General features: G+C 49.5%; 1 protein-coding gene across 1 annotated transcript; it reads left to right on the top strand.

Moving 5' to 3' along the window:
* Positions 1 to 705: 705 nt before the first annotated feature.
* Positions 706 to 26,866, top strand: LOC144146489 (uncharacterized). The gene is made up of 8 exons (XM_077678435.1): positions 706 to 863; positions 4,209 to 4,360; positions 14,523 to 14,778; positions 15,823 to 15,989; positions 23,122 to 23,213; positions 25,211 to 25,369; positions 25,977 to 26,046; positions 26,573 to 26,866. Exons 1-8 carry the CDS (start codon positions 706 to 708, stop codon positions 26,638 to 26,640), a joined length of 1,122 nt encoding a protein of 373 aa, XP_077534561.1. The 3' UTR covers positions 26,641 to 26,866.
* Positions 26,867 to 26,922: the final 56 nt, after the last annotated feature.

The raw sequence follows: 26,922 nt of genomic DNA, 5'->3' as shown, positions 1-26,922 counted from the left end.
TGGAGGAACGACTGAAACGCGCGGGAATTCTCCCCTCCTCCCGGGGCAGCTGGATAGAGGGGGAGAACAATTGCTGTTCTTTGCGATGCACTACAACCAACATTCAGTGGCGTTGTTTTCAGAAGGCGGCCAAGTTTAGTCCCACGCAGACTGCCGTGTGGGTTTTGAAACAAATGAAAATCCACCTTCACGTATCCTAATTACTGTACTGCATACGTTCCCGGACAAACGTTGCGCTGGTAGCTATCTTTAATGTGTTTGTGCAATAAAACAATCTCACTGTTACTTTATGAGAATTTCGTGAGAAAAAAAGTTGGCCTCAGATTAAAATGTGAAGATAAATCATGTGTAAAGTATTGCACAAATCCTAAAACTTAACGCGCAGCAATAAGCAATTTAGAGCGCTGAAACCTCGTACCTATTGTGCGTCCTGCTTTCTATACGCAGCTGTTGCACCATTTAGCGCAGAGCGTGATGGCCATGCTTATAATCGAGGATTCCGAAGCGGGACAAGTAAACATTATAAGCAACGCTCGCTGTCCCCGATTGTGTCATGACAACTAAAGCAGAACGTATCACGACTTACGAAAGTAACCTCTGGACTCCCGTCTTTGTTGCCCTCAATTCAGACGCACCGTAGTACGGCAGTGGATGTTCAATTGCAATTTGTTCCGTCGGTTCCATTTCCTGGAGTCTCACAAAGCCATGGAGAAGGCGAAGAAACCCCGCACTGAGGAAGTGGTGACCAACCTGGACATTGAACGTCTTGCCTTGAATAATCTTCCACAAGATCGACAACACTTCTTCGCTGATGGAGCCGACCTGCAACAGACGCTTCGTGAAAACAGGCTCGCCTTTCTTAGGTACTCTGATATCTTTGTGTCCAAATGCCAGTAGCTGCTGTAAGTAAAGCTTCACTAACAAACACTGAGAGCGTATGACATGATTGTGTTTCGATAGCGATTCCGAGTTCTGAAGATTGCGATAACACCAGCCAGCACTGAAAGAGTGCCAGTTATTACTTTTGCCTGTGGCTCCACCCCGCTGCTAAACTAAACAGCGTATACAGCAAACACGTCACAAAAGGGAGGAGCTTTGTGCCAGTCCTAACTGTCTTGCATACGTATTCATGCGAACTCCAATTGAACTTCGCAATTCAATGTCTCAGAGTACGGATGCGCCTGAAGAATTCTGCCAAGTGAAACTGCGTAGAAACCCGACCGCGTCTAACTTTTCAATACAAACTTACCTGCTTGCGGCACCCGCTAAAAAGTTAATTATTGAATCTTCGTTAATTAGGCCACCGACATAAATAGTTGCCACCTCATTCTATGTTCCCCTCGGCTCATACCCTCACGGCACAGGTGGTCTTCACGTGCATCGAAGGGTCTAATTTTAAGGAAACCTGTCGGCTTACCTATGATCCCCCTGTATAAGGGATGTATGGGCAGCATAACCATTCACAAGCAAAGCAATAAATTCACCATCCGAAATGGAGTAAGACAGGGAGACACTATCTCACCAAAACACTTCACTGCATGTCTGGAGGAGCTATTCAGAAAGCGTGACTGGGAAAATACCGTATTTAGGGTAAACGGAGAATACTTGAGTCATTCGAGGTTTGAAGACGACATAGTATTGCTGAGTGAGACTGCAGAACACCTGCACAAAATGCCTAAAGCCGCACTCCTCAATCCATTGGTCCTGGCAATTAACAGAAGGAATGGGTCTTCTGCTCCAGCCACATTTTGTGTTGAACCGTGGCCCTTGTACCGCAGCGGAACGTGAAAGTAGCCGTTTCGACACAATATACCGGTACAATTTGCTTCCGGATAGTTCCAATAACTCACGAGGTCCAGTCGTTTCCCATAACCACACGCCTCCGGTAGGAGCCCACGTATTGACACCCGTCCGGAGTTCCTGTGTACAATTCCACGGTGAACTAACAAATTATGACAAGTAAAAACCGACTCTACACGTGTTATAGCCATTATTGCCATCTGCATATGGCCCAGCGGGGCATTGGGCGGTTACTACCGCTAGTATGACATTAAAAAAACCGTGCAGCTTGCCTGGCTAGTCTCGTCATAACGTTCGATTACATATTTTACGCTCCTATCTTTTTTTTACCCAGTTGTACAGTTAAACCCCATTTACTGTAGAGCTTAAACTAATTTTTTGGCAGTGCTAGACAACGCAAAAACTTTCTGAGGTGCCGGTGTAAACGCTCCGGACTACTGTAGATTTCACTAATATGAATGTGGCCAGAGCGAGACGTTGCCTGCTTATCTCTGCCACTTCTTTTACTGCGAACAGCTGGGTACTTTCACCAATTGTGTAGGTTCAAAAACACCTATTGGCAGTCCCAATAGCACCTTATGGAAGCTGCTGCGGAAAGAAGACCAAAGTCGCAACCTACAAAATATTTAGCTTATTTTGCATTTGACCGCAAGGGGCTGGTTTGTTTTAGCGTCCTTGGGAGACGAAACTTTTCCTCTTTCTTCGTCCACCGTACCTAACCCAGGCTGCTGCGAAGTCACTTACGTTTCTTCGCTTCTATCATTTGTTTTATAATGTGCATCAAAATGTGAGATTCAGGATCTTAGTCGGTCAGAAAGCCCGTCACCTATACAACCCGAGGAATCGAATCGTCTGAATACGCAATGGCACGTTCAGTTTGGAAGGTTACAGCAAATAACAGCCTAATACTTAACTCTGTCTCGCCTTAACCAATCGCACCGCCCTAATCGTGGTGCTGGTTCAAAAAATGCTTCAGGCTATTGAAGGGTTGGGCAGCTTTAGTGTGTTGCTGGGAACAAAATTAATCATCGTATTTTTGCGATCATAGGCACCCAAATTCAAAGCACCCTACTTGTGGAAAATAATTCGGAAAAAAAGTTTCTCTGGGTATCTGAGCACGCCCTTTTCTGCGAGGAAGCCCGATTGCTCAGGCCTTCAAAGAGGTTTGCTCGCTTTGTTTTTCAACAGAAGCTTTCACCGCTGTGCAATCTCCAGCTTCTCCTGCGCGATCCGGCTGGAAGTAGCCCGAAGTTGTCGTTGTGACCAAGTCGTTTAAGACGTCTTGGATTATAAACCGCTTCGACAGAACAAAAGATGACCTGCTCTGGGATTCGGAGAGCACCGGCTTGAGCGGTGCGACGGACACAAGTGGTAGTGAAAGTGACAGAATATAAGACGTAAGGGGTGGGTTACCTGCTTCTTACTTGTGGGTTGTTACTTGGTGGGTTAATTGTGCCTATGCTTCCTTTGAATGGTTGATAAATAAAACGTTATTTTTCGGGCACATCTCATAGAGGTACCGCTGCGACAAAGAGGCGGAAGAGGGAGGGCATTTTTAATTTTTCAAGCCTAACCCCCTCCCACCTTACTGTGGGCATAATGAACGTGAAAAATGAGTGCGCTCAAAATCGAGCAAATATACTATGCACCTCTAAAGCCCCGAGCAGCGGGAGACAATGCCGCTAAGCTCGGACCCGGGAGAGCAGGTCCATTTGGTACAGATGGCCGAGGCCGCCGCCAGGGAACGACTCCTGGCTACCGACTGAGGGGGGTGGGCGCGAGGAGGGAAGCTCTTTTCGAGACTTCTCTTCCCTGTATCCCATCTATGGACAAATAACTGTTGTCACTCAATAATGGAAATCAAGTGCAGACTCTTGGTAGCAGCGCGCAGCGGAGAACACCAAGCAGAAAATCGACAATGATGGGCCTTGTTTCTAGGGGAACTGATAGCGCCACCTCAGCTTTTTTTAGTCACACACCGTTCACCCGTGATCCTTCAGTACAACGGAATCCTCGGAAGGTCGTCAGGCACGAGTCCAACTTTTACCATAGCGCTCGGGTGTGAGTGCAGCTTCAATTCGACCCATTCTCGTACAGGAAGTGCAGTACATTGATGCTGCCAAGGTGACCTGCATGCGTTTTCAACTCTTCACTTTTTTTACTGAAAAATGTTTCCAAAAGAGTGCATTTGAAAAGGTGAACATTGGAGTTTCGATTAAATGATACATTTCAACGTTCATCTTATTCTGCGTACACCTGAAGTCGTTTTTTTCTCACTGAAAAATATGATACCGGCGATTTGTGAGTATTTGCCAGCGTTTTCTGTTTAGTGGCCCTGGGGAGCTTCATACTTTTCCCTCAGTATCGAGATGCTTCGAACTCTGGCTAACCTCATTTTTTCACGTTAGGTTACGCCACATGCCAAGGATGCTTAGGGGCGTTGCCCAGAGGGACCAGTGCGTGACCCTACTTGGATGTCGTGTGTCACTGCCGGTGGGATTCAGCCCCACTTCATACCAAAAGATGGCACACCCAGAGGGCGAGAAGGCAACTGTGAGAGGTCAGTCCCTACAGTTTCCTATAGCCTGCACAGCTATGGAAATTACATCCACACCCAGTTGGTAAAAGGCGACTTTAAAACGTATTTGAAACCGTTGAGAGAGTTTTTGCATTTCTAAGCGATGCTTGCTCAGCTTTCCCTCCAGCTTTAATGGAACCCTGCGGTAAACTTGTGGAAGACAAATCTGTAGGTGCATTGTGCGGTTCAACCTATGCAATGCACTATTTGTTCATTTATCAAAATTCTAGGCAATTTGTGGTGCAATGGCAGGACGATAAAACCTCATGTACTCGTAACCGCCCTGCAAACTATTGTAAAGACTCCACGCTGGTGTGCAATGTCTTTGAATAGTATCTAAAACTTCAGAAAATTTAGCTTGCCTGCGTGCCGCGGAATAGTATACAGCTTTTCCTGTTCACGTGCAGGTTCAGATGGTTACAAATGCAAGCAATTCAATAATAATTTAGACCTGCTTTGAAAGTAAGAATTCTCATTATAGCAATACAGTTTCCATCATGATCACGGCAACCAAATTACGCCCACCTCCCCCGGCGGGAACCCTGGTGTGATGCGATGCTGACGGGGGTTCAAGCGCAAGCAGAGAGCAACCGTCGACCGAAAGGCCACCGGAGAGCGGCACACCGGTTATATCAACACCGACTAGATTTCAAGGCCGTAGGGCTGCCGCGGTGACGTCAGAGGGTGGGGGCCCATTTACGCCGGTGAATGCGGCGGAAAGCCAGTGTTTCGTGCACGTTTTAGCAGAACCAACGCTCCCGCGTTCGCAGTTGCTGCGGCTAAATTAGACCGAATAAAGGATTTGTGGAAAAAATCTTACTGAGCATCCTAGCATTGCTCCACGGAGTAACAAAGTACTGCATCCGGCTTGTGAAAGTTTTGATGTTCTAGCTTTACCGCCACGGCGATCGAGAGAATCAGACGAATGATTTCAACATCTTGATCATCAAGTACGATTTATTCCGGGGAGAAAACCACACACATTCTACTTTTTGCTCAGTGTTTGAAGCTTCCTTTTCTTTGATTTTTCACTGGCGTCAAGAATGTCATCATTCATTCTGGAGCAGAAGTTTTTCAGCAAAATGTTCGAACTGCACCACAAAATGTACTTAAGGACAATCTCCTTCGTGTGTCCAGCATCACATACATCGAAATCAGATGGGTCATCCTCACTGAGTAGATCCACAGTGAGATCTGCCGCCACTTGACTATGCTCAAATCCTGCTTGATCGTGAAGGAATATTTAATGCTCGGGGCATCCTCGTCAACGATATGCAGCAGGATGAGGCGTTCGTTCGCTTCTATTGCGTGCCAGAAAGCCGACGAATTGCATCTGACGTAGTCCGCCAGGTCTTTGAGCGACTGAATTCTGTCCTCTTGAACTTCATGTTGGAATGTCTCGGCCGAATGCTGAAGAGCTTTTTGCAGTGCGCTTGACTCCAGGCGCAATCGTTTTGCCTCGGGAGCTTCTCGCGCGCTGCGCTGTGAGGTCAGATACTTGGGGCAGTCGGGGAATATCGACGGAATTGCCCCTGGGAGTAGGCGTGCATGCGGCAAGGGGGCAGTGACTGTTCGCCCAGTCGAGTCGTCTGTATACGATGTTTCGGTTGTGATGTCTTCCGGGTGGAAGTGAAGCTCACAGACCTGAAGAAAAAATAGACTTCGCGTAATTAACTAAACACGTTTTGTGGCTAGTGCTTTACACCTCTGCTTTAAATTTTAACCGTTAGCAGTACTGCTGAGCTTGTGCCTAGCAAACAAATATTCAAAAATCGGTAATGCCTCTCTAATAACTGAAGCGCATCTTTCATTAAATGGAATATGCAAAAAAAAAAACTGAAGAACTACTCACCCTCGTGTTCTCTGTTGGTAGGAAGTTTTCCTGCGGTATAGCGCGAATCCATTTTTGACGCAACTCTTCATCCTTCGGGAATCGGAATATCCGTACTTTGGAACCGTTCTTGTAGTTCCCGCGACAACGAGGTACACAACACTTGTTCGGCATGACGTACTCACGTGTTCACACACACACACACACACATAGTCAAGGAAGAAAGGCTCTATGCACAAATGCGCAACAAAGTCACAGTGTCGCACAAGCGCTGATGCACATATCCACGCTCAGCATGCTGACTTCGTAAGTAAACAGTGGCCAAAGAAACGAGGGAACGAACTGTGTGGATCGGAACGTAAAACTATCGCAGCAGAAACCACAGCCCGGCGCCGGACGAACTGGCAACTCTTGCACGAACGGACCAGCACCGGGTGACGTCTCCGCGTATAGAAGTAGCCCGCTACATAGTTAAAAAAAATTCCTTGCACGAGTGACGTTGTGCACCACTTGTAAACTTTGTTGCAGTTTCTTTACATAAGTCAACACGTTACATAACTCAACCATAACACGTTGTTTTTTGTTTTTTTTTTAATTTAAAAAGTAGTTCGTGACACAAGTTACTGCGCGAGAGATGCTCTTTGAAGCTTCCCCCAACCGGTCGCCCCGCCGGCCGCGGTAATCCGCGGTAATCCGGCGTCAGGAATGCGCTGCGCGGCCGCTCAAAGTCACTCCAGCCAACACCGACTCCAGCCCCGCTGACCCCTTCGCTCTCAGTCTGGCCTCCTATGAAGAGGGCCTCCACCCCGTGACGTAGGTGCCATTGTGAACACGTGACATACGGCCTCGTATCTAGTCGGTGTTGGTTATATGCGCAGCGCGCCCGAAGGAGAGGAGACCGCGGAGAGAGAGAGTACTTGTCATGAGTAACCCCCCGAACGGGTATGTGCCTAAACCCCGACGGTGTATACGCCGAAACCTCCCAAGGAGTATGTGCCAGTGAAGAAGGTAAGAAGTGTGGAAAAAAAATTCCCCCGCATTTCCCCGAAGGGGAGTATGAGGAAGTGCGAAGCACGGGGTGATGCTATGAGGGGGAGTTTGTTGAAGTTTGGTGGCATTTTGCCCGTTAGTTACATTAACACCCCCTCGTGATCACGTTCGGCTTAACACGCCTCGTTTGTCCCTCTGCGGAAATGTTGGTGAATTAACGTGTATGTTCGAGAGGAGGAGCGCACCGCACCGCAGCGCACCGCAGCTGCGAAGCGCCGACCGGAGTGAAGGGAGAGGAGGCGCAGTCACGTGAGAGAATGCAGAACTAGCGGGTTTGTAGTATCACGTGCACACCACGCAGTTATCAAGCCGCTATAACGCCGCTGAGTCGCCAACGCACGCCGCTGACGACGTAGTTTGAATGCGTTAAAGATATAAGGCGCGTTACTAACACTGATATCAACGTCGCGTCCGTGGCTTAGTCGGTAGAGCGTCGCGCTGCGGCCGCAAAGTCCGCAGATCGAAACCTGGCGCCGGATGCTGTTTTTTTTTTCTTTTATATAGTGTAGTGGCCTGGCTGGCGCGCCGAGAGAGGGTGTTGCGAGCTGGAGAGTAGTAAAGGGGCTTTAGGAGAGTAGGCGAGGGGGGAGAGGAGGCGCTATGCGAGCGCGACGATTCAGGCTCGCTTAAGAAGTGCATTCGCACTTATTCCTGGCCAATCTCCCACGTGGGTATGTGCCATGTCAGCGGAAGAGAAGGAAGAGAAGGAAGAAGACCAGGCGACGCTCCTGGAACCGACCCCAGCGTCATCGGGGCCTGACGACGCCTCAGGCCTACTGACTGGGGCTCCAGGCTGCGATCCTGGAGGGAGACCCCGCGGCAGCGCACCGTCGGCGGCTCCAGGTTACCAACTAAGCTACAGGCAGGGACGTCCGGGCTACGCTGCGACGCCAGCTCCACAACGCAACTGGGGCTACGCTCCCTTGGCTGTTGGCAGCGTCGGCTGGGCCCACGTCCTGCAAGCCTCTACGAGACGTGACGAGACGCATCGACTGGAACGTGAGGCTACGCAACACTTGAAGATTTAAACGCGACTCAAACCGCCAGAATGCTTCCATGACTCTTTACCATTTTTGTCTTGTGCTCTAATACCGTCGCCATCGATTTTTTTACCGTCGCCATCGATTTTTTGTGCTCTAATACCGTCGTCATCGAATACCGCCGCCATCGATAAACCATTTTTTCTGTGTGTCCAGTCCGCATGATGAATTGACGTGACAATTTTGGCGAGCCTGCCAGGATCCATAATTTTGTATTGTCACTGTCAATTCACCCAAGTGGATTATGGATCCAGAAAAACTGTTAGCCCTTACCGAGGCGCTAGGGTTGACGGAGGAGGAGGCGTTGGCAATGTACGAAAGAGCACCCCAGGAGGAGCAGAAGAGAGCCGAACGAGAGCAGGAAAGAGCAGAGAGGGAACAGAAAATACTAGAACTTAAACTGCAGCTCGCTGAATATGCTTCGCAGGGGGCAGTAGTGCAGACTGGAGAAGCATCAGGTTCTGTATCACCTTATCTGTCCCAAAAAGTTCTGTCCCAAAAAGTTTATGGCACCTTTCGATGAAAAGCGAGACGACTTGGACGCCTACTTACAACGTTTTGAGAGGATAGCCACTGGCCAGGGCTGAGAAAAGTCCGAATGGGCTACGGCTTTGAGCTTGTGTTTGGCAGGCGGAGCATTAAGTGTTTTCGCCCGAATGCCAGCGTCCGACTCACATGACTACGACAGGGTGAAGATTGCGCTACTGGAGAGGTTTCGCTTGACTGCTGAAGGTTTCAGAGAAAAGTTTAGGTGCTGCCAACCAGAAGACGCTGAAACCGGTCGACAGTTCGCAGCACGAATTAGCAAATACTTCAATCATTGGATGGAGCTCTCCGGCACGGAGAAGACCTATGAGTCTATCAGAAATCGAATTGTCTCCGAACAATTCTTGAATTGCTGTAATCGCAATTTAGTCGTGTTTTTAAAGAAGAAGAGATTACAAGCTATTGACGACCTGGCTGACTCAACTGATGGCTTTCTCGAGGCGCAGGGCTTAAAAAACTTCGGTAAGGTGACTGATGAACAAGAACAGCCGGCAAGTGGAAGAAACGCGCCAGAATTGAAGCTCCGCATTACCAAGCAGGGTCGTAGGAGATGCTTCCTCTGTGATGGCATCGGCCATTTAGCCGCGGATTGTCGCATTAACTTTGAAGGCACCAAATCTGACCTGATTTGCCAAGTCTGCGATAGGAGGGGGCACAGGACCGAGGCCTGTCGCTTTAAGACTGAAGACATAGTTGCGAGCATGGTGTCTCCACATTCAAAACCAGCGCAACGGCCGAATGATGCTCGAGCAAAAGGAGACGAAGTCGGAACAGTAGGAGCATGTACGACGGCGATGAACAATAGGGACAGAATGCCAATCAGTGAGGGAGTAGTCGGAGGGAAGAAGATCACGGTATTGAGGGATAGTGGTGCGAACACGGTGCTGATTAGAAGGAGTTTGGTACGTGATGAAGATCTGACAGGAAAGAAGTCACCAGTTATTTTCGTTGACAATACCATCAAGTGGTTACCGGAAGCCATCATAGAAATCTCAACACCCTATTATTCTGGGAGCGTTAGTGCAAAATGCCTAGAGAACCCTTTTTATGACCTGATATTGGGGAATGTTCCAGGTGTTCGAGATGTAGATACTCCCGACCACCAATGGTTTTGCAAGGCAGAAATCGAGCAGAAAGGGAGTAGCCGCATTGGATCACAGTAGCTGCACAAGACAAATGATGATTATCCGCATATAGAGTATGCCCAACTGGAAATGTCAGCAGCCGTTGACGCAACCGTCAAGGTGGGGGAGGAGCAGACCACTCCAAAAGCTTCACTCAATCAACCCCTTGCGCTAAACTCTCGTGAGTTAGCCAAGCACCAGATGCAAGATCGGACACTGCAGGGCTGTTATCAGCAAGTAGGGGTGGAATGGAGAGGACATCGTGCCGTTTACATGTTTATAGTTCAGAATGAACTTCTTTACCGGAGATGCATATACCGCTCCGGACGAGTAGTTATGCAGCTTGTCGCACCGCAAGATATACGGCAGAGCTCTTGGCTTTAGCGCACAAAAACATCGTGGCAGGCCATCGAGGGATGTGTGAAACCATCAGGAGAATTGAAGATTTCTTTTGGCCAGGCATGAAAAGTGACGCAAGAATATATGTCAAGTCCTGCAACGTTTGCCTCCAAATTTTCTCTAAAGGCCGTGTTAGCCCAGGACACTAGGGAAGAGGACAAGTGGTCTCCGAGCGGCTGACAGAGTGCAGCAAGCATCTTACGACTGGACGATACAGCGCACGGAGATGTCGCCTATTCATCAAGAGTTACTGCGAGAGTACCACTGCTGATTAGTACAGTTACTGGGATCATGTGACTGGGAAGGCAAGTGCAGGGGGAGATGTTATGAACAGTGACTGTGTAAACTGTAATTGTTCTTTGGGTAATTTAGAAGTTTGAATATGGCGGTGTTCAGCATATCTTGTGAATTATACCGTGCAGTGTTCAGGTGGATACTTTAGGGTCTGAGAACTGTGGACACTTGGAAACTTTTAACGGAAGAGTGAACGGTGTTTGTGAACTGTTTACGTTATACTGGATTAGGATTTGGTGGTGTGACCGGGAGTTAGAGGAGACACTGCATTCGAACGAATAGCCTCTGCAAATCAACCAAGCGGACATGACTGGTTGAGGAAGCGAGCCGTTTTTTAGGAAAAAACGCTTAAAACGGGGAGGTATATTGTAATGAGTAACCCCCTGAACGAGTATGTGCCTAAACCCCGAAGGTGTATGCGCCGAAACCTCCCAAGGAGTATGTGCGAGTGAAGAAGGTAAGAAGTGTGGAAAAAGGGAAATGAACATCGATACCAGAAGAGAAGGAAGAAGACCAGGCGACGCTCCTGGAACCGACCCCAGCGTGATCGGGGCCTGACGACGCCTCAGGCCTACTGACTGGAGCTCCAGGCTGCGATCCTGGAGGGAGACTCCACGGCAGCGCACAGTCGGCGTCTCCAGGTTACCAGTTAAGCTACAGGCAGGGACGTCCGGGCTACGCTGCGACGCCAGCTCCACAACGTACTAGGGCTACGCTCCCTTGGCTGTTGGCAGCGTCGGCTGGGCCCACGTCCTGCAAGCCTCTACGAGACGTGACGAGACGCATCGACTGGAACTTGAGGCTACGCCACACTTGAAGATTTAAACACGACTCAAACCGCCAGAACGCTTCCATGACTCTTTACCGTTTTTGTCTTCTGCTCTAATACCGTCGCCATCGATTAAACCATTTTTTCTGTGTGTCCAGTCCGCATGATGAATTGACGTGACAGTACTGCACATGCGCAGCACCGCGCGCAGCGCCGCCCACCGGCGGAGTGAGGGCGCGCCGGGCTGCACACCCGCAGATGTTGAGAGAGTGTGTTCGCTCTCACCTGGGCACGCGCCGGCGCCAGTGCGTCTGCCGCGGCTATGACGCAACACAATCCAACACAGTCCACTTTAATCCAATCCAATCCAATCCAAGTCAAGCCAAGCCAAGCCAAGCCAATCCAATCGAATCCAATCCAATGCCCCTCGCGAGAGAGTGTTCGCTATCGGAGAGGAGAGGGGGAGAGTGGAAAGGCTGCGGACAACAACGGACGCACGCAGGAAGGACAGGGCCGCCGACAAGAGATGCTCTCAGCGTCGCATCTAAAAATGTCTCCCCCTCTCGTGCGCCTTGGAGTAACGAAATGTACCCCGTAGATATTAACACGAAACTATTTTCTGCCGGTATACAACAAGATTTCGTTGACGTCATATCCGTCACGAAAATGACGCCAGCGCAACTAACACAGGAGAAACAGCAAAAGAAGATTCATTGACGCGGATGGTGCTGTCGTCTAAGAGAGATGAAGCGAAGCAGTGCATCATGACGCTAACGAGCGCCGAAAGTTGGCACCTCGATCGGGCAGCGCAATATGCGTCGTATCTAGGTGCGATGGCGCCGAGCAAGAAAACTGTGGGAGAGAGAGAGAGAAAGACTTTATTGAATTGTCCTGCGGGGGGAGGTGGGCGGGAGCCACTCAGGGCCTGCCCCCTCCTTGACGTTTCCTAAGTCGTCCCCGAGACAACGCCTTGCGGGCGTCTACGAGGTCGACGCGCGGAGGGTCGTCGGGTGTGATCCCTCAGACCTCCCGTCGGCGCCTCCCTACGCTTCTGCCCTGCAAGAGCAGCCTCGAGCCGCTGGACTGCCCGGAGTTGAACATAGTGGTCAGACGAGTCCATAGCACTTGTGATATCGTCCGGCCAACGCGTTGAGGCGGTTGCCTCCACTGGATTTAGTTCACAGTCCCACAGTAGGTGGGCCAAGGTCGCGTTCGTTTTCGCGCACACACTGCACAGCACACTTTCGTACACTTCTGGACACACATATTGCGCCAGCACCGGAGTTATCAGAGTTTGTCTGTAATTGTCAATACAGCACTTCTTCAGCCCTGGTGAGCTTGGGGTGTGGGGGCGGCCGAAGCTGTCTGCCGAGGCGGTACCACTGTAGTATTTCGGCGTAAGTCATGAGGGGTTCCTGGTCTGAGTCCTGCTGCCTTTCCGCCTGAGAGATGCGGGGGGGCGCCGCGCGGTTGGTAAGTGCGCGCGCGGCGGCGTCCGCTGTCTCGTTGCGGTTAGGGTGGCCGCTGCCGTCGGTGCTAGCGTTCATGTGCGCCGGAAACCAACGGATGTGGGTAGCCGGCACCGATTCACTGTTCACTGCACAACACTGCACTACGCGCACTGCACTTGTACACACTTTGTCCTTGGCGAAGTTCGCGATGGCCGAGCGCGAGTCGCTCAGTATTGTTGTACATTGCGGGTTCGTTAGCGCGAGTGCGATCGCCACTTCTTCCGCCTGCTGAGCAGACGGTACGCGAATACTACACGCACTGTACACTTCTCCGGTGGTGGCTCTCACCGCCACTGTTGCGTAGGTGTCTGGTCTGTCGGGGTATTTGGCTACATCCACGTAGATGGCGCCCTTGTCGTTTGCGTGCGTCTCGGTGAGGGCTCGGGCCCTGGCCGCTCGGCGTCCTGGGTTGTAGTCGGGATGGACGTTGCGGGGCAATGGGAGTATCTTGAGGCGTTGTAGCGTTTCCAGAGGGAGACCCCTTGCTTTCTGTGTTTCCGTCTTCTTTGGTCCGAGGCCCAGCCGCTCGAGTATTCTTCTGCCTGTACGTGTGGTCGAAAGGCGTTCAAGCTGGGCCATTCTTTGGGCCTCGCTGATCTCCTCCAGGGTGTTGTGGAGGCCCAGCTCCAGTAGCCGGTCGGTGCTGGTGCTGTTCAGTAGTCCCAGAGCGGCCTTGTATGTCTCTCGTATTGCTGCGTTGATTCTGTCGCTCTCGTGCTTCTTCCACTGGTGGGAGGCCCCTACGTAGGCCACGTGACTCATGGCGAATGATTGTATCAGTCCCAAGAGGCTGGCCTCCTTCATCCCGTGATGCCTTGTTGTTATTCGTTTGATAAGGCGGGTGGCAATTCCCAATTTCGTGGTGATGCGGTCGACCGTGGTTCCGTTGCTCCGGCTCGCTTCGAGGGTCATGCCGAGGACGCGAAGGGTTTGCACTTTGGGGATGACAGTTCCGTCTCTCGTGCGTATCGTGATTTTCGTAGACTCTTCCTCCGCCTTCTTGCGGTACCTGCCTGGTGGTGGGATGATGAGCAGTTCAGATTTCTGCGGGGAGCATCTCAGGCCGGTGTTCGCCAGGTGGTTTTCGATGACATATACTGCCGTCTGTAGTGTTGTTTCAATGTGGCCATCGCTGCCGCCGCAAAAAGGCAACCACGCTGACAGGCAAATGCCGCGAACGTGACTGATTTGGCGTCCAGAGAAACGCCAGCGTGAAGCAGAATGCGTTTGCGCGCTCACGGTCCAATCCACGAACTCTGCCTCTCGCGTTCCACAAGCTGAGCATGTGACAGCGCAACCGCCTGCCGTACACGCCACGGAGGAGGACTAAAGTGGTCGCACCTTTGCCGAAGCGACCCGCCAGCAGGATGTCACTCACCAAGCACACCCCCAAGAGAGCCTCCGACCCGCAAATCATACTCCTTTCGCTGCAGATTCCGCTGCACATCTCACTTCCGTGTTTTATCCATTCCTATGACATAGGAATCAACCGCAGTTTTCACGTATCATTCAATATTCTCTTTTAAGTTAGGAGTAATATTCTTTAAAACCTAACGCGCTACATTGCTTTATTCCCGCAGCTGCCCAGGCCACAGGTGCGGTGATGATACTGAGCATACAGAGCACCACGAGTCTGGAGGATGTCAGCGCGGCCGCCCCTGGTGCAATTCGCTGGTTTAACACGTACATATTCAAGCAGCGCGACCTGACGCAACAACTCGTGAAGCGGGCGGAGAAGGCTGGTTACAAGGCCATAGTGGTCACCATTGACGTTCCACTATTCGGCAGGAAGATCAAAGATGTCAAAAACCACTTCGACCTCGCTCCCGGGTTGACGTGAGTGCTTCTTTGCTATGTATATTTTTGTGAGTGCGGGTGATCTCTTTTTCAAGGAACCGTGGTGGAGCTCCATTACGCCCTACCTTAATTTGATTCGAAATTCATAAAAAATACAAAATTGTATAGCGACATGCGTCTAGCCCTATGGATCGGGGAATAAACTACGGTGGGAAATAACCTGCATCCAAATTTCAGGAAACTGTATATTTTGGCGGGACACGTAATCAGACGCCAGTTGACAACTGCTGGACCACCAGGAACCACTGGTGGAGCACAAATGACAATTAAAAACATAAACAATCGTAAAATTTTGGGTAAAGAGTGGGCTAGAGCATCTTAACACTGAAGCGGTTGGAGGTCTCAGGGAAAGGTCTTCGTGCAGCCAAGACATAGATAGGGGCACGATTACGATGTTGATAAAGAAGCCTAGCGGGTTAATTAGTTGAATTCATGCACAACTTCTATGAACTCTCGCCCACGCATTGTGGTGCAAAAAACTTCCATAAATAAAGAAACTATATGGGTGAAAATCTTCGTAACATATTTATGTCGCGCCTATCTTTCAAGAGGCAATTTTAGAATCCCGCAGTTTTGTTTTCTGTGCATTCGTCTGTGCTAACAGAAAACTGTAATATAGCCAATGATACGGGGGATTGTGGCTAAAAATTAACCGTCCACCGTCCATTTCAGCAGAGATATTTGGGGAGGAACCTAGGCTTAAAAGTAAACAAAATACCAAAATCCTAGTGCCCTGTTGTTGATCCGCGGTGTAGGTGCGCTCCGGGACGGCGTAAACATCAAGGCTGAATCAGTCTCTGAAATAAAAGTGCCAGCAACTATTTGTTCCATGTTGCCCAAAGGCGTCGATATAAACTTTTCTGGTTACAAAATTAAAGAGCGACTGAGACAACGGCACATGAAAAAACGAAGGTACATGCGTCGTTGTCTCAGTCGCGCTCTAATTTTAAAACCATTACGAACCGACTTTCCCAACAGGTTGTTCTACTGAACTTTTTTTCTCTCGCACTTACTCTTTGTCAGACTCGCCAACTTTGGGGACGCTGACTTTGCACGCCCTACCAAGACAGGTGGCACCGTATACGAAAAGTTCGTCCGGGAAATCGTCGACCAGGCGCTGATGTGGGACAGCGTCGCCTGGCTCCGCAGCATCACCACCCTGCCACTTGTCATAAAAGGCATCGTCCGAGGTAAAACCACGAGCGGCCTTTTGGATATCGACCATGGCCAAGCAAGCCAGCGACAATGGGCGCCCGCGAGCAAAACGTTGCTGGGTAGAAGCGGCGAGCTGCGTCAGGTGGTGCCAATTAATCTCCAACCTTGACAGATTCGTTTCACTCACATTGGGACCTGCGACTGCGCACATAAAATGCAGCGGTCGGACCAACAAATACCGATTGTACAGATCAGTATATATACTACCGGCCAGCACCAAAAATGTATACGGTTCAGTCTAGACCTGTTTCTCAGGAATGCAAACTTCAACGTACAAAATTAAACCACACTGCTACCAGATCAGCCTGCTAGACTAGGATTATTTTTTAGCATTTCCGTAGACTTTAACATTCGGAAAATTAATCAAATGTGGCCTTACGTCGAGGAGCTTTTTTACTTGACGCTCGTCTATGCACGTCCAAACGGTCGTAGGAAAGGCTTGAATCTCTATAAAGCTGAGTCAACACGGCCATTCTGAGCGTGAAAGCGCAACCATTCTTGCGCGAAAACAATGTCTTTCGTGAGAATGGGGCATTACTCGACCGAAATCGACGACAACACTTTCACCGTAACGGCAGCCACTCTTGTATCCGGCGGTAAATATGGAGACACCGACCAAAATAAACTGTTAAAAACTGTTAAAAACAACAAACAAGACACGTTTCGGCCTCCCTTAGAAACTTCAAGAATCTTTAAAAACAACAAACAAGAGACGTTTCGGCTTCCCTTAAAAACTTCAAGAAACACTAAAAACAACAAATAAGAGCCGTTTCGGTAGCCGAAACGCCACTTAAGTATTGTTTTTTTTTTTAGTTTTGAAGTTTTAAGCTGTTTCTTTTGGTCGGCGTCTTCGTTTTTACTGCATCGTCTCTCCCGACCAGACGGGCTTCCGTCAAACCCTCGACTATTGTAGGAGCTCCCTCGGGGCTGCTTAGAAGCCCAATAAAGAGCACAAGAGTTAGCTATGGCAGACGCCTTCGGTTAACGTCTGAGGTTAGAACCGCAATTGTATTCGGGATCTCTTTTTTTTTTTTTTTTTATGAGCCACCGTCCGCGTGCCGAAGCAAGGAGAAGTTGGTGCAAAGAAAAATGCCTTTACGGTACGGCTGCTGGTCTTGCTCAGGTGTACCCAACAAATACGATCGCGCAATGAAATTACGATGCGAAAAAGGTTGGACAGGATCTTTCAGCGTATTCTTTCGCGAAACCGCTTCTTTTGGCTCGGTTTATCGTGCAGCCTTCTGCCGATGTCGACTATAGCTTATACAACCTCGACATCAGGCGCACTGCAGCTACTTTCTCCAGGCCTCATGCTGCTGCAACACTGCTTCCACAGAATGTGAAGACCAACTAACACTGTGGGCGATATTTGTGATGCGCTGGTGTTCTTTTCTGTGTGTTCCCTTTTTGTTATACTAGTGCTGTGAAACGAGTCGTAATCCAACGAAAATTTGCTGCGCTCCGAGTGTTCCTTCCTGTTTTCCTTCTGTTCCTTCTGAGTGTTCCTTCTGTTTGTTTTCTGAGCGCACGACAGGAGCGGTTGGAGGTTAATGGGAGGGTCGTCGTCCTCCAGTTGACCTAACTAGGCTGCTGTTGATTATGATCATGATGAGGATGATCATGGTGATGATGATGATGATGATCATGACGATGTTGATCATCATCATCATCAACAACACACATCATCATCATGATGATGATGATGATGATGATGATGATGATGATGATGATGATGATGGTGGTGGTGGTGGTGGTGGTGGTGGTGGTGGTGGTGGTGGTGGTGGTGGTGGTAGACTGCGCTTCGAGTGCTTCTTTATGTTTGTTTTTCGGACCATACTATGAAACTAAATGGACCGAATATTTCTTTTGGTTTTATTTTTTTAAGACGCGTGGAACCCAAGGAAACGCGCTAGCAAAGTGTTAGCAGCTCGGGACGCATTTTTCGGATGGTATACGGGCGGGTGTGCGTTCGGTGGACGCCAGTTGGGGGCGTTCTTTTGCCAACCTAGCCAGGTCACCATTTCTAGTTACAAAACTACTATTTCTTAAAAACATCGAGGGCGCAGAAGGCGTGCACTTACCTAGGGTTAATCGGCAAAGACTAAGCACAGCGGGCCAAGAAAAGGACGAAATAACAACGATGGCAAGCCGAGCAAACACTTATACAGCGGGGAAATGAGGAACAAATACAGCGATAGCATGTGCAGTGGGATCGGAAAGAACCAAGGAAAGCCATTACGCAGTGACAATTTCGGCACGCGGAATCGTCGAGCATGGGCACGTCGCTTTCTCTAAAGCTAGTCGTGGGTAAAACTTCGGCCTAGTTGCATTGAAGACCGAGGTCATCGAGAGGTTGAGACCAGTCGTGTATCGGTCCTGCATTCAATAAAAACGCGAATTCAGTAAAACGTAGCCAGTAATGTCAGCAAATGGAATGAAGGTGTACTGTCTGCGTCCATACATACGTAAGGAATATGAGCTCTCCTTCACCAGGTGGTGATGGTTGTGGTTTGTGATAGGAAAAGGAAAGGAAATGCACTGGGGGTATTTTGAGCTCGGCAGGGCAGCTACAACCCAGTGCAGGGAAGGGAAGTAGAGGGGGAGTGATAGGATAAAGTTGAGAGAGAGAGAGAGGGGGGGGGGGTATAAAGAGAGCTGTCAGTCCTAGTAAGCCGTTAGTCCGGGCACATCAGCCAATCACTACACTCCGGGCTACAGCCGCTGCTTGAGGGCGGTCGTCTCCAGGAAATGGAGCAGATAAGCGAAGACTTCCCTTTGAGTTGCCGCAGGCCCCTTCGGGAACAGAAGGTCCTCCATGCCGGCGCTGGGAAGGCCTCCACGCTGAAGCGCTCGGTGGAACTCTGCTCTCGGCCCCGCGTTGTTGGGGCAGAAGCAGAGTAGGTGGTCCAGCGTCTCCAGTTCGGAACAGTCCACACATGTAGGGGAGTCCTTGCGCCCGTGTCGGTGCAGATGCTCCGCCATATTGCAGCAGTTGAGCCGCATGCGGAGAAGCAGGCTGCCGGCGTCCCTGCTGATGCGTGCAGGCAACGGTCAGGGCGCCAGGCCGCTCACGACCCGAGGGTCGGAGTGCATCGTCTGCACCATGCGGACCAGGGCGGTGCGGGCCTCGTCGAACGCGGTGACGTCTTGGGAGACTCGATGCCCTCCTGGTGGGCCTCCCTGCATGGCGCGGGCGTCGGCGTCCTCGTTGCCCCGGATGCCACTGTGGCCCGGCAGCCAGTGGAGCCGCAGGTCGCAGCCTTGGGAGGCCACAGTGCGCAGCTTGGTTGCAAGGGGGTGCTCCGGGTAGCCGCTGCTGTTGGCACATGACTTCACAGGGCTGAACCAAATGCTGTACCGACACCGCGGTAGATATTGCAAAGTCATCGACTAAAAACAGTGTGGAAATACAAATATTTCATTGCTAACGTGCAAACGTATTTGAAAGGGACGTCAAAACGAGAACGCACTTCACCGGTTATGTTCACGTCACTCCCGTGGCGCCGTCAGCCGGCGTCAGTATAGTGGCAGCGAATTAGCGGATGGGATAAAATCAGCCGGTCCTGAAGAACAACACCGGTGGAAACGAGCAGACGGCGGAAACAATGAAAACAAGCCATTGACGAAGATGAATGTGTAATAAACCGTTGCTTGTCGACAGCCTTCGCTGCACTTCTTAAGTGATTGGCGAAATGTTCTGATCATTTCGTATCTGCTACTTCGCTCGCTTAGGACTGCAAGCCCAGCCCGTAGATATTCCAAACGGCTCGTACATAATATTTCTGAACAGTTTAATTATCTTCGAGCATCCCAGGTATATCAATACTCTCACCACTATCAGCCCGTTTTTGTCTCCTGCAGGATCAAGGCGTCTGCCACGGAATCACAACATGCCTGTTCCGATACTATTCCAAATCACTGTTCGTCGCCGACGTTTTGTCATATCACCCTTCTATCGAGCTACGTCACCCTTCTATCGAGCCTTGCGCTACATCTGTTTCGTTCAATGGCGCCCATTCGGTCACTTCCATTACTTACTGACTGCATCTCATTTTTTTTCGTTACCCAGTTAGGACCAAGCCTTTTTCATCTTCTCAACTTCCAATGATACAAGCTCTTAGCCTTTCCTACGACCGGATAATCCCGCTGTCACCCGTTTCCTTAAATTAGGGTGCACTGTCAGAAGATATGGGGAGTCGACTCAAGAGAGCCAACAAACCCCACCGAATCCACAGGGCACAGGTGACAAAGGGGGTGGCCATCTGATGTGCGGCTTTCGCCGACTAGAGCGGCAAGAATGAGCAAGAGCCTTGAACAAAAAACACAGCACAAAGACCTATATTTAGACAGGCAAGTTACAACACAAGCACGAGGTAACGGATCGATAATTACAGGCAACTTAGATGGAATTCAAATACAAGAAACAGTCCAATTAGACAAAATGATACAACCAGGAGCGTTAACAAATGAATATTACGAAGCGGAGTAGTTAACTAAAAAATAAAACGAACAGTTCGATGCTTATGAGAGACAGAGTCCCAGCATATTCATCGACCGGGCCGGACGATGCACCGCTGTCGGAGGCGATTCGGCTACCTGGGAAGCGTGGCTTCGCTGTAGGCCAGGCCGTCCGAGACTATCACGGTGCTTCGAGGCCCGGGACTACGTTGGAGTCCTCCAGGGCGCGGGTCGCCGATGGTGTGATGAACCGTTGTCAATCACGACGTCCAAACGTAGCTGGCTTGCTCAGGCGCGGCTCCTCCTTTTATAACCGTGCCGGCGCGGAGAGGGAGAGCACACACACAACGCGCCTGCCGCCGTCAGCGAAATAACTTCCCTCTTCTCCATTCTAGAATTATCGACGCTCTTTAGCACTGGCAAGGCCACGCGCACCTCCTCGAAAGTACTGGAAGCTTCGACGAAACCGGAGCGGCGGAGGTTTTATTTTTGTTGTTTTCTGGCCGGCCAGCCGGCGTGAGATCGTGTTACCGCCTCTTCGTTCGAGAAACTTCCAGCCTTGTCTCGGGCGAATAGAACCGAACTGAATGAATCGAGCGTTACATAGAATGTAGAAGGTGCTAGTTCGCACATGTTTGGATGGGTGCAGCTTGAATTTACCCGGCAAAGTACAAGAACGGCGTTATGCTGTATTTTCTGTGAAACGCCAGCACGTGTACCATCTCGGCTATTCCAGCTGCCTAATTATTAAGCAAAAAGCCTCAAGCGGCGCATAATTAGCAAAATCCAGCGTCCGGCTCACGGATCCAAACAGAACAACCGGTTCATTGGAAAGCCTTCCATACCACGAGGTGTTGCATAGCGAGGAGCTCAAACTCGGCATTGGCGAGATGCGGCTCCTTCGGACGCGATCCATGGCACGAAGTGTTCCATTGCGCGAGGCGTTCCACATCGCGAGCGTAACCACGGCAGTAGGAACGCGTGGCCGCCCATGAATGTACGCCGCAGATGAAGGGAGCGGATCAACGCAACCGAACAAGCAAATACGCAAGCAGCTAAATTCACTATCTTCACTATCGTCAATTCTCTCGTTACACGGCAGCAGGAAGAAGCAGCAGCGCAGAGGTTAGGACGCAAATCGAAGCCATTCGAAACGTTAATGTTGATTGCAAAGCAAAGCGTCACAAGCGCAAGATTACAAAGCCCTTCGAAAATGCGCGGTGGAAGCAAGGCATCTCAGTCGTTTAACTATACATCCAGGCTTTCGAATTCAAATCTCATAAGAAGTGTTTAGGTGTCTCCGGAACTTGTTTGCCAACTGCACGCCCAGCTACCTGCTTTGGAACTATTTCCGCATTTTAAGGGACTCTGAATGGTTTTCAACGACTATTATAGATTATTGCTATGGTAATGTCTCCTACGTGGGAACTTCTAATATTGCTCCGATATCATCGGAGTTAGGGGATGGGAAACAATGAGCCACCGCGGAGAAGCTCTTCGTATCCTACGCGAGATTCCAGACAGCCAAACTAAAATCCCGCACCCCTCTGTCTAACCACGACGATGGCTGAACGAGAAGCTTTCTCGTGATGGATTCTGTAGTTGGCCAGTCCCAAAGTACGACTATGTGCTCTTCTGGAAGTACGCCCCACATTCATAGAAGGCCCACAGCCACTCTGCTCCGCACGACGAACGTTTGGTTTTGGGGTGTGCTGCGCGAATCGGTACCGGCTGCTTGGCGTCCTTTTCGGCCATGTCGAAATGGAGCTATCGGATAGACGAGGGCTTCATAACGTGAGGGACCCAGGTTGGATTCTGGCCACGGGAAGCGCTTTTTTCTTTCACTCCACCCTTGCAGAGCTGCCAGCTCGGAGATCAGGAGGCCCTGATCTCTCGGGTGAGGATGGCAGCCGCGGCACGCGGACTAGGATGGTGACCGACAGCTCCTAAATATTTTCCTGCCCTACCCCGTCCCTGTTGTTTCAATAAAAGTTTTTTCTCTCTCTCTCTCTCTCTCTCTCTCTCTCTCTCTCTCTCTCTCTCTCTCTCTCTCTCTCTCTCTCTCTCTCTCCACCCACGATCATTCAGAATCATCGCCAGAGAAAGTTGCCTTTCATGCAGAGAGCATTGGCGTACAACGGCATAGTGAGGACACTAAAGCTTGGCTTTAAGAGCATCATTCGACAATAGCATCCCTATATCAGTTCAATGCTTTCTATGTTTGTATCTGTGTTTTGGATTTTCTGTGTTTGTATCCGTGTGTATTTTTTTACATGTAGATACCCTAGGCATAATCATCAACACTGCATCGCTGAGATCGCCATCATCGGTTCCTGTCATCGAGTCAGCGGCTCTCGCTCGAGTTGCTTCGTCTTTCTGGCGTCACTATCTTGTAAATAGAAGCACCACCATATCACCGGAACGTCGCGGCCCTTGGTCTTTCCCTTTATTTTGCAGTATATGCAGCCGTGGTAACGGAGTGAAAGAGCTCAAGCGCTTAAGGCTTTGATACCACATTCATTGACTGAGAGCTCCTCTAATAGTACTACAAAACTTTTCTATCTCAACATAGTTTTACTGTTGAACTTTGCCAGAGCCAATTAATTACAACTCAGCGGATGAAACAACCAAAATACCAAACATGCCCAGTGGAGGACGCTGTGACTGCGGTGGATCGTGGCGCCGATGCAATAGTCGTCTCCAACCACGGAGCCAGGCAACTGGATGGCACTCCTGCAACGGTGAGTCAGGACCCTTTACATGACAGCTGTCGGTAACGACGGAACTGCTTTATGGAAGATGTCATGATATAATGTGCGGTGTGGTGGCGTAGCCATGTGTTTTTCAGGGTTGGAAGAGAGGGGGGGTGGGAGGCCTGTACACGCTGCCACGCCCGAATTCTGGAACGGGTCCTCCTGCTTACGTTTAAGCATTCTTGTCAATGGCGAGAGAAGTTATATGGATTAAGGCGAACGCTAGGAGATATGTGTAGTGACTGCAAGTCTGGTTGATCATACCGAAACTGCAGCGGTGGAGAGAGCAGATCCGGCGGTAGAAGTTGGCACCTGCCCTGAGTAGAGAGAACAGAATAAGGAATACTCAGGAAAGGCCCATCGCATTTTACAGCGAAGCTTTAGTATTCTCACTGATGTGCCTGTAACGCCAATACCCCTGCAGGAAAGTCAACTGATGATGATGAAGAAGAAGATGATGAGTGATTGTGGATGAAGTGAAACAAAAAGCGCTTCCCGTGGCTGGAGTCGAACCCGGTTCCCTCGCGTTACGGAGCAGCCCATCTATCAGATTGCTCCATTTCGAAATGGTCAAATCGGTTTGGAAAAGTCAGACAACAACCAAAGAATCCATCACGAGAAAGCTTTGCGTTCAACCGTCGTCTTTCGTTTGACGGAGAGGTGCATGATTTTTAAGGGGCTCGTCTTTTAGTTGTAGCTCGTTCGCCGTCACGCTGTTCGATGTCAAGAGACTGCCCGAATCAGGCGGTGCAGCGAGATTCCTGACCCGAGTAGAGCCCCACGGCGTAACCCTAACGGCGTACCTCACAAGCTTCAAAAAACAAGCGGTTTATATAGTCATAACCGTTCGAAACTCGTGAACCGCTAGAGCTTGTTATACATCTCCCCGTTGTTCAGGGCAAAAAGAAACTGCAGGAACATTAGAGGCAGAATGTATGTAATCAACCGGCAGCCGCCGTTGTCATTTAGTTAAGAACGTTCGTTTACAGTAAGCGAAAAAAAAATTAAAGCCGTTCCACTCAATCTGAAAGCCGTCAGTAGTGCAGAGCGGTGATTCGCCATAATGGGCGGTGGCACCGTCATTCCCTCACTGCTACCACCTATCACGCTCTTCACCGCCCTGTCTCACACCTCTCTTGGTGAATTGAACGGAGGCTTTTCCAATACAATTCAAATTTCCCACCTCCGCAGTGCTCCCCCCCCCCCACCCCTGGAACATTGCGAGCGGAAGTTATGTTTTTTTTTTTTTTGCTTGCTTTCATGACGCACGTGCCGGCGCCTTACTGCGCAGTTTGGAATGCGCCGTTTCTAACGGCTACTTTTTTCTAACGGCCACTTTTTCTAACGGCCATTTCTAACGGCCACTTTTTTCGCTTGCTATCGTAAAAGCCAGCCCAACGAGCGTTCCTAACTAAATAAACACGGGTGATGCCACTTAATTACGTATATTTTGCTTCAAATGTACTTGCAAATTTTTTTGCGTAAACAACGGGGACATCTTTCATGATGGCAAATCATCGTGGAAAAAGCAGAGCGCAAATAAGGGAGGAGAAGTAGACAGGACAGCGCGCACTCACAACTTGATTATTTAGAAAAAACACTGCACTTGAAATACACGCTCGCACGTGAAAACTAGCACGTGATTCGGCGGAGTCGATCACTCAATCAGGCATAAAATAGTGACGCAGTCACTGTGATTTCCTAATTCCAAAGCAGTGGGATGTGAAGTTGATCCCCTACAGTCAACATCATTTTATTTTCTTCGTAACATCGCTAGTGAAAATTCCCTCGCACACACACACAAAGCATATGAAGATGCTTTTGTTTTTAGGCTCAAGCATTTCATTGTTTACAGTGGTGAAAATCTCATGTAGTGTAATTTGAGATCTCGAGGGGCGACTTTTGGGTATTATATTTCGTCGTTTCTTTGCAACAGATACAGACACTGCATTTTCCAGTTCCACACCAATGTGTTTATGTTGCAGATCGAACTGCTTCCTGACATCGTAAGAGCGGTCGGTGACCGCTGCGAGGTCTACTTGGACGGAGGCGTCCGCCTGGGCACTGATGTCACCAAGGCACTCTCTTTGGGAGCACGAGCTGTATTCGTCGGCCGGCCAGTCATCTGGGGACTAGCTTACGACGTAAGAACCTTTTTTTTATAATTTGCACAAAACGTTGTGTCCACTTCTCCAGTCCTGTGAAAGAGCAAACACTTATTTTGTTCTGCTTCTAGCGTCAGTGCAGAGGAGTGCATAGCGAAGCTTGGCAAGTCAGTCCTGGGTAGAGACAACCGGTCTGTCGCTGCGATGTGCAAGGGCACTGCTCTTTCTTCCTTCTCACTTTTTCTGCCCACTCTTTGGTTTGGATTACGGGACCTGAACCTCAAACAGTCGCATCTGTTGTAACACTTTTTTTGCTGTGATCTCGGATCGTAGTTGGCGGAACTGGCGAAAGTGCTCCCTGCCGAATCGCTTATATACCCCGAAGATGCAACTTTTGCAGCTGGATGCGATCTCCTCTCCCCTCTCTCTGGGGGACATATTTGTCTGGCATGAGGCATTCGCAAGCAAGATATGTTTACGTGCGATAATTATTATGAGGATGACCGTAGTGACATCACCATACGGAATTACTTCTTCCTATCTTGAGGGCCTGCGTTCGTACTATGATGTGCTGCACCTTGCTAGCACAATTTTACATACTATGCAAGCGCTCAGTTTTCTAAAACAATTACGCTGATTTTCGAAGGGCCAGAAGGGCGTTGAAAAGATGGTCAACATCTTCAAAGAGGAGATCGACAGAGCCATGGCTCTTCTGGGTAAGAAAACTGTGAATTTCTTTCTTCTTTTTACCTTTACCTTCTACGTGCAGCATAAATTATTTACCGTCTTTTTCTCTTGAGTTAACCGGATTCTGGTTCAATATGTGATTGTACCAGGCATGTCCGTAGGTATCAGCGTCAGTAAACGTTCATTTCTTGGTGGAGTTAAGTTAATCAAGTACTCGAAGCATGAAATTTGCTCCGAGAAATGTGGCACGGATAATTGTAACTGAACAACATTTGGGTGCAGAACAAACACCTCCGAACGAACGCAATTGAAATAACAAATGATTCACGTACGACAATCATAACCAAGCCGCTGGCTAGTTTAGCAATAGGTGTTCTACCTTTCCTGAAAGCTACTTACCTCTTCTCTATAACTTATGGTGAACGCTTTCTGCTGCTTGCATTGCAGCACTTAATTCGTGCCCCCAAGTATCTGGTAAGGATAGATGAGTCAAATAAAACCGAGTTTAAATTACGTTACCTACATCTGCGGTGTTTTTTGTTTTTCCTCTTCAAGGTTGTTCTACACTCGAAGAGCTAACACCGGATTTGGTTGTCCGAGAAGAATCCTTCTCGAAGCTTTGAAGAAATCTTTCTTCTAGAGCGCCAGCTGCCTACATGGAACCCGCCTTCACACCAAAACTATAAGGCCGTTGGGATACTCAAAAAATTATGTAATAAGCAGGTACAGCAGTCGGCCGCTTTTTATACACGAATGGCACACTATATTCCAGTTTTCATTCTCAGTTTTTTTTTCTCTAATTGCAGCGAGCTTGAGCGCCTTAATAGGAGAACAGGTTGTACGGTAACAATAAATTTTGGGACAATTCACGCTGCGAAGTTCGTCGAACACCTTTAGCGTCCTGT

The sequence above is a fragment of the Haemaphysalis longicornis genome, unplaced genomic scaffold (genome assembly GCF_048455015.1).
Source record: "Haemaphysalis longicornis isolate Haplotype H1 unplaced genomic scaffold, Haemaphysalis longicornis Haplotype H1 scaffold_7, whole genome shotgun sequence".
Lineage (NCBI taxonomy): Eukaryota > Metazoa > Arthropoda > Arachnida > Ixodida > Ixodidae > Haemaphysalis > Haemaphysalis longicornis.
This window is presented reverse-complemented; position numbering and strand designations above follow the sequence as displayed.

Coding starts and splice junctions, on each gene's coding strand:
- LOC144146489 (XM_077678435.1), top strand. CDS start 706: ATGGAGAAGGCGAAGAAACCCCGCACTGAGGAAGTGGTGACCAACCTG. Junction 4,361..14,522: donor CGAGAAGGCAACTGTGAGAG/GTCAGTCCCTAC, acceptor TTATTCCCGCAG/CTGCCCAGGCCACAGGTGCG. Junction 14,779..15,822: donor GACCTCGCTCCCGGGTTGAC/GTGAGTGCTTCT, acceptor ACTCTTTGTCAG/ACTCGCCAACTTTGGGGACG.